This window comes from Sitodiplosis mosellana, unplaced genomic scaffold, assembly GCF_009176505.1.
Source record: "Sitodiplosis mosellana isolate CC-2019 unplaced genomic scaffold, AAFC_SMos_1.0 Smas_scaffold_4, whole genome shotgun sequence".
In the NCBI taxonomy this organism is placed as follows: domain Eukaryota; kingdom Metazoa; phylum Arthropoda; class Insecta; order Diptera; family Cecidomyiidae; genus Sitodiplosis; species Sitodiplosis mosellana.
In genome coordinates this window covers 467,875-476,094 of record NW_022595247.1, presented here as the reverse complement: position 1 = coordinate 476,094, position 8,220 = coordinate 467,875, and the positions used below count along the sequence as shown (strand labels likewise).

Genomic DNA, 8,220 nt, shown 5'->3' with positions numbered 1-8,220 from the left:
TGATCATTCAGCATGTAAGTGATGGTTGAAACGGAATGTGTTCTATGCATACCGCGAAGATGTAAACATATCCATATTCAGATAGCTTTGTCAATTGAACACCACTCAACACTTCAATGGTGAAAAACAGAGGTTGGTTGCACATAAATTTATTTATATAAATTTCAAATATCAAATAAATTTATCTGATATTTTTCATGCGTTGTGTTGTTCTAACGCATTTGCCAGCTTTTTATTGCTGGAATGAGATTTTCGTTTTGTTCATTTACCGTTATTTGTCAACAATTCTGCCACTGTGTCACTACATAGTATATATAGTCCATAAGAATTTTTCGACCGTCTACATGGGGAGTTTGTATGAAAACCTCGACGCGCTGCTGGTATTGCATTGGCTTCTATGGCCAAATGTACACATGGAAATATCTCGAAAACGGCTGGGTTAATCGGCAAAACTGACCATGATGTCACTCCCAAAGGGAGTGTAAACACCCGGCTGGTTTGACGGCCTAGAATACAAATCCGGTGGAATTTGGGCTGATCCATGGATTCTCAGGATTCGACCTGATTCTAGCACTTCAATTTCTTTCATAACAAAATATAGGTAGAATGTGTTTACAGATGCACATAAAAAAGGAAGCACTGGAATCTGGCCAAATCCTGAGAATCCATGGATCAGCCGAAATTTCACCGGATTTGTATTCTAGGCCATCAAACCAGTCGGTCCATTTTGCCGATTTACTCAGCCGTTTTCGAGATATTTCCATGTGCAAACATTTAATAATATCATATTCAATTGCATTGGCCTATATGGAAAAAAAACTCGAGCGTCGAAAACTTATGCTATTTCGCTCACACTTATGTGCAATTTTCAAGTGTATTATAATCGGTTGTTCGACGAACAACACAGTTGCTTGCTGGTCCGATGCTGAAAATTAACGCGCAATAGACATTACACACACAAACGAGATTGTGCATGTTCTGGCAACGTTGCTTTATAAGCGATTATGAATGAACGTAATGAAAAATTTACTCATTCATAATCGGTTGTAAATCGCGCTAGATATAATCGATTTTGAAAAGTGAGGACCTTTTTTTTTTTAGTCCTCACTTTTTTGGGAGACTGGTTTTACACTAGATAGAATCTATTTCCAAAAGTGAGGACCTTTTTTTTAAGGTCCTAATTTTTTTTTCACCCATTTATAAATTTGCATCCATGTTGCAAAAGTTGATTCGATTGTTATGATTCATCATCGAACAAAGATAATATTCTATGATTTGAATAAAAATAAGAAGAATTACATTGGTAATCCCGAACTTTTCCGTACCGTTGGCCTGCGTTGTCTTTTGGTTATTTTTCGTGAATTTTCTTGAAATAAAGGCAGTGAAAATATGATAATGAACATAAAGTGAAAAATCGGTCACTTTAACTAAAACTTCGACAATTTTGTATGAGAGGTACCCGTAAACCGATTCTTAATGGCTTTAGACTTTCTGAGGTTTAATTTTTTGGAGAAAAAATAAGATTCTGAAAGTTTCATGTTGATCGCATTTGCAGAAGTTTGGTTTTTGGCCCTCAATTTTTTCCAAGAAAATTTCCACAAAAATTGAGGACAAAAAATCAAACTTCTGCAAATGCGATCAACATGAAACTTTCAGAATCTTATTTTTTCTCCAAAAAATGAAACGTCAGAAAGTTTTAAGCCAATCGGAGTCGATTTACAGGTACCTCCTATACAAAAGTGTCAATTTTTTGAGGTTTTTCTTGGGGCAAGTATCCCAGGGTCAAATCGAAAATGGGTCATCTTCGAACTTAAACTAAGTTTATTGGATACAAAACTTTTGGGACTTTCAGATTTGGATTATCTCAATTATTTTTTGAGTTATCGTGTTTACAAACAGCTACGACGACGACAACGACAACGACGACGACGGCACACGAACGGAAAAGTGTCTCAAAAAGTGGTTTTCTACGCGTTTCATGAGTTTTTATGATGATCTAAGCTAATTTTGCGAAAAAAGTTTTCGGGACCAATTCCTATACTTTCCCTTGACACGTTGTGTACGGAAAAGTAAAAACCATCACAATTTCCATTTGCAAGCATTTTTAACCGCTCCATTCAAAAGCATCGTTGACCCGCCCCGTCAAACAGAAGAGAAAATGAAAAGAATGAAAAAGCACAAACAAACGAATACAAATTCATTTCTTTCAGATTTTTATCGCAAATATTAAATTTCAATATTTTCGTTCTGTTTGTTCGAGAGTACGATTTGGTGCGGCTATTCGAAATGTGAGTCCAAATCTCACAACGAATGGATTGAAGAACAAATCGAAAACTTTTATCGCTGCTTCTTTTTTTCTGCTTACAACTCGTATTTTACCCTCTTGAAACGACGATCTTCGTATTGTTGACTATCCCATTATTTCAAGCAAATAAAAAAAAAAATGTAAAATGTTGACGCTCTTTCTCTTTCACTATTCTCCCCCGTTGAATATGTTCCCGGCGACGGTTTCGTTTAGTGTGCAAGGATCAGGGAGTGTAACTCCGAGGAGGAGGAATGGTGGGGAGGTGAATGAGGAGGAGGAGAGCGCTGAGGAGGTTCCTCCTCCTCACATGAGGAGGGAATAAAAATTACCAAAATTGAGGCATATAAATTTATTTTAAACACTTTTATTGATTTTTAACGAATGCAAACGATGAAAAAACTACGATCAAAATCAATAGATGTGTTTAAAATAAATTTATATGCCTCAAATTTGGTAATTTTTATTTCCTCCTAATGTGAGGAGGAGGAACCTCCTCAGTGCTCTCCTCCTCCTCATTCACCTCCTCTCCATTCCTCCTCCTCGGAGTTACACTCCCTGGCAGGGATTGTTCGCTCCAAGTGTGCAAGGATTCCGAGCAAATCCTTACTTCATGCCAGAGCCGTACCGTGGATTTTTTCATCACATTGCGCTCAAATGTTGCATGGTGGTAGCTTTCGCCTAGAAAACACATATTTTGAAATAAAAACTGCTGGGGCTCTTGGAACTTTTTGGAGTTATGGGTCAAAAACCTCAAAATTGCGCAATAAATCGAAATTCCGAAAAGTGGTCCGATTTAGATGAAAATTGGTACACAGCACAAATGGGAAAATAGAAGAATTTTGGTCCAAAAAACTGGTCCGAACTGGTCCAAATTTTTAAAAAACCATTTTCGGATTTTTTTATTGCGCAATTTTGAGGTTTTTGACCCATAACTCCAAAAAATTCCAAAAGCACCAGCAGTTTTTATTTCAAAATATGTGTTTTCTAGGCGAAAGCTACCACCATGCAACATTTGAGCGCAATCTGTTAAAAAAATCCACGGTATGGCCCTGCTTCATGCTTTCTCTCTTCAAAACTGTATCCATCTTGTACGTTTCGTCCGATAGATAAATTTCCAGCAGAAAATTGGGGATACACGATTTCTTGTTCAAGTGTCCATTCTTGGACCCAATCAATTTTTGAGGAAATCGTAAAAATATGAATGAATTGCCATTAAATATCAACAAATATTTCCGAATAGAACGAGAGATACGTATCAAAAGCTACTCAACCGAAATGAGAAGTGACTAACATGTGTTTGGTTCTCGGTAGTGGGAGTGCGGTTCGATTGCGTGCACATCCTTTTCAAATGTTATTCAAATTAGGTAGGATTATTTGTAGCATTTGCGGCAAAAATTGATTTTCACTCGAGCCAATTTGACGCAAGTCGAAATACGATAGCAGCGGTTAAGTATGATGAATCAAGGTGGATGAAAATGTTTGACATTTTGCGGGAGACGAGCATAGGCATCATTGATACCGCTCAATAACCGTTATCATTTTTTCACGCATTCTGTCGATTCAGCATTTCGTCTTAAGATGCAGCCAGTAACACACGATGCTACCTGTATATATTCGATAGATTGCGTTCAGATATATTATTTGCTATGGCTTTTGGATGAGAATATACATTTCCCGAGGTGTATTGTATGGAATCGATAATTTTGATTGTGTGTCGTGCAATCACACTATTTGGAATGCGATAAATTCCGATGAATAGCATAATGCAGCGCGCATTCCAAACAGATTACAGTTCAAGTGATTTACTGTCATTGTTGAGATAGCTGAATGCTGAATTACGAACGATTGCATGACAAATCTAATCGAAAAACCATCAACATCATCAGACTGGCTCGTTCTAGCAAAATTGCTCTCATACCAAATCAATACGTATTTAATAATTGACTTCCATTCTGTTGGAATATTTTACCGATAGAGAAATACGGGCCAATCATTTTGATAACGTGTTGTGCAAAAAGGAATGTTTAACGAAGGAGGCGTTGAATGAAAAAAGGCGCTTTTAATTTCGAAACATTTTTCTTAGCAAACAATTGATTATAGCATTTTGTTGGATAAATTTCCGCTTTTTTTGGGATCGATTGTAAATAGCTACTTATGAATCAGCCCCATTGAAGCGCTTGTGTCTGCTGGAAGTGACAATGGTGCGTATATTATTTTCACATGAAATTAGATTGCAAATTCCAATCTAACGAAATTGATAATATCAATTGTGTTGGAAAACGTTTCACTCTTGGTGTCACATTTGTTTTTGTTTAACATCTCTTCATAGCACCTTTTTAACATGGAAGAATGTTAAAAAAAGTGAAATTTTAGATTAGACCAGCCAGATATTCATCTATATGAATAATGAATGTATACCATTTCCGCAAAAATTGAAAAGGGTGTTTTTTGTGTATCACACAACTGAATTTTAAATGAGCGTGTATGCCGAAATGAAGGTAACTTCCTGTATGAGAGAAACGATACATATCACTTGTCACAGCATGTTCCCAGAAAAAAATAATGCGTCGACTACCTTATCTCGCCCGTCATTATGAATTAACGTATCAGGTGTGCGCTAATATACCATCAACCATATGAATTCCAATCTGATGAAAAACCATGGTTAACACCTATGTTTTTTGCAAATTGCTACCTACCCTCGTAAGTATGCATTTGATTATTTTTGGGATTCACGCGCGCCCAACAACAAAAATATGCCGAGTGTGAACAGTAAACACAATGTTCGTGAAAAACACAAACGAAATTCGATGAAATTGTATCAATATTTGTAATGTAATCCATTTTGACTGATGTCTATTTGGCAAAATTTCGATACATTTCATCATCACATTTTTCACATTTTTGTTATGTGAATTGAAACTTTTCGATTCGATCAAATACATCATACATTTCAACTTTTAACTCACATTTTACATTTCCAAGCATTTGGATTACATTTCAATATTGAAATACCGGAATAATAACTGCCATGAGAGGCATTTGATGGAGAAATGAATTTTGTAGGGATTCGATAAAGTGGTATTATGCATGAGTGAACGATTTGCCAATTACGATGTTTGGCTTTCAGCAATATTGCGATTGTATTTTGTTCTATCTAGCCATGGTTGTGAATAGGTGTCTATGGAAGCAACAGTTGAAAGTTAATTTTTGAATTAGTCATTGCATTTTGATGTCAATATATTTTCACGGCATTCCACCTGACTATCAAAATCTAACCAGTAAATATCGAATGAATGTGTGCAAATTGTGCCTGGATTCACATACGTTTTCGTTCCCGTAAGCTCAAAAATAATGTAATCGGTGCTTAAATTTGGGGCGAAAAGCACTGTTATTAGAATTTTGTAATTAACATATATTTTATCAACATGAAAATGTAGATTCGTTCATTATTCACGGAATGGCATTTCGTAATTGCTACTGTTCACACCTGCTAAGTTGGATTGTAAACAAGCGTGAACGTGATGGGCATCGGGTTCGGTGATTCTGTGTGAACAGTGGCGGCTATTCGATTAAACATCTTGCTCTGCATGTACAGGCGAATAAATTATGATAAAAGCTAAATTAGGCAACATTTTATAACTGGGCCCTGATATATTACTAGAAGGACGGAGAAGGACGGAAAAAATGCTCATTGCCTTGCAATATGAAGATAAAAACTGTTCCTGTTCTTTTTGATGAATGAACGCTTTTGAAATGTAAATACGACCACGTAACATAAAAAGCAAAGCAAGGAGTGTTACACAAAGGGAAATATTTATGACAGTGGTATATTTTCTGCAAATCAAGCATGCATAAAAAAGATTCATCATGATGTGCGCCGCCATTGTACAAGGAGGCGGATGGATGTGTGTGTGTGTGTCTGGTGGATGGTGAAATGTAAGTAACAGAAGGAGCTTGATACTTACTCGTTTCAGTTTCATTTCCCAAATAATCTTTTGCGAAGAGATAAAGTATACCGTAGGAAAGTTGAAATCCAGTCGTCATAACATGGGCTAGGAAAGCTACACCGCATACTATCCAACCCCAGCCACCTAGTGAACAATCACAAATGTTGTTATTCGGGCTTCGAAATCATGAATGCAAACAATCTTTACTTACCGTCTGGATAAAAGTGCTACACACCGTACAGTATGAGGGCGAGAGTAGGATAAAAAACAACATGAAAGAAATGAAAAGAATGAGTGAAAAGTTAATATGGAATTAAAGAAAACGCAACAGCAAGCACGAAACGTATCAACCGAGCCAGAGATGGTGCTACTCAAATGACAAAAGTTCATTATGTTGTGTTTGATAATTAAGTTTTAATGTTTTTTCATCAGGTAAATGTATAAACAGCGGTGAAAAAACACGACAACAAAATCAGGAAGACAACACTCTCTTATCATAGTCGAAACAAACGAACAACTCATAATAACAGAAGAAGCACACTGAAGAGCAAAATATCATTTGTTTTTACAATGAATTGTGTTGTGCTACTCTTTTTCGCCTATACACAGCTGCGCGCCCTTTTACATTCGAGTGGCATAACTTCTTAATGATGTTGTGAATGAAGTTTGCGGATAAGTCAATCTCTTTTAATTGAAACCGTCTTTGTTTTGAATAAACAACGCATTTTAGTGTCTTGAAGTGTGTTCAGGCATCGGCTGATTGTTAATGTATTCACAGTGCGCGAAAATTACATTTCATCTTTACTTACCTGTCGAATGGCGTTCGCGTCGACACCAGCTCTTCGGAGGCCAGGCACATTCCGATGTATTGAATGAAATTCACGTTCAAGTAGCGCCGGGCATGCTGAGTCTTCTTCTTCGTAATAACGACCTCCACGGCCATCGTACCCTTTTTTTCACAAGAACAAACGAAACAACAACAACAAGAATAATCAAACAAATTGCTTTTATCAACACAATTATCGATTATGAATTTGTTTTTGATTTAATTAATTTTTTCAACCGGAAAAACAGATAACGTTCGCACAATCATCCAAAATACACAGTATCGAGTTTTCTCAGCGCAATAATGATGAGAAATTCAATGTTGATAATAATCACGGAGGACGATAGTCCGACAAGTGACGCACCACTTGCAATGTGCATTCCAAGACTGTGCAATGTGCATTCCAAGCCAAATATCAAAAATGCCAGTCACGAGTACGACTTTTGGACGGCAAAACGCTTTAAAGCTTGGCTTGAAGACTAAATTCAAAAGTCGTGACGCGATATTTTTCCTTATTGTAAATGAATTTTCACAATAGTGAATGCGAAAAACACTTTTGAACTTCGTTCCCAGTAATACAGCTTCCTAGCGTCACTCAAAATGATATCAGTTATTTTGATTGGTAAATCCACGTACGGAGCGTCGCTCCATTTTAACCTCGTCTAGAGGTTTTTCACCTGATATATATATCAATAGAATGCCAATCGAAATCAACAGGGAGCAATGGCTATATGTCGTTTTCTGTCAATGTGAATTTCGACTCAATCGAAAGGAATGAAGCAATAAAAACGAACGACGAACATCATGAAAATCAATCACCTCAAATGTCCTTTCGTCTCATCATGAAACTCAATCACCCGGCACAAATTCCAATTTATAAAATAAATTATTATTACGCTTCATCCACTGATTGGGTCTAGGGGCTGCGATCAAATTTTTCTCCTCTGAATAAGCTTCAATATAACAAATAATGATAATTTGTAACGATTCTATGACCTTTTTCAAATATTTAACCGATATGCGAATATTTAGCCGATATACCAATGTTTCGTACTAAAATTGGTAGAGATATTTAGATGACGCGCACTTAAGCTATTGCTCAAGTACCACGTACTTGATCTATTGCTCAAGTACCACGT

General features: G+C 36.6%; 1 protein-coding gene across 3 annotated transcripts in view; it reads right to left on the bottom strand.

Moving 5' to 3' along the window:
* Window positions 1-8,220, bottom strand: part of LOC129566641 (monocarboxylate transporter 10) — a 68,557-nt gene that overhangs the window by 13,041 nt on the left and 47,296 nt on the right. For all 3 annotated transcript variants that reach the window (XM_055442735.1, XM_055442736.1, XM_055442737.1), the window contains 3 exons: window positions 7,065-7,204; window positions 6,467-6,482; window positions 6,274-6,399 (listed from right to left, as the gene is read on the bottom strand). In XM_055442735.1, coding sequence (XP_055298710.1) covers window positions 6,274-6,399; window positions 6,467-6,482; window positions 7,065-7,204 — 282 coding nt within the window. The remainder of the gene's footprint in view (window positions 1-6,273; window positions 6,400-6,466; window positions 6,483-7,064; window positions 7,205-8,220) is intronic.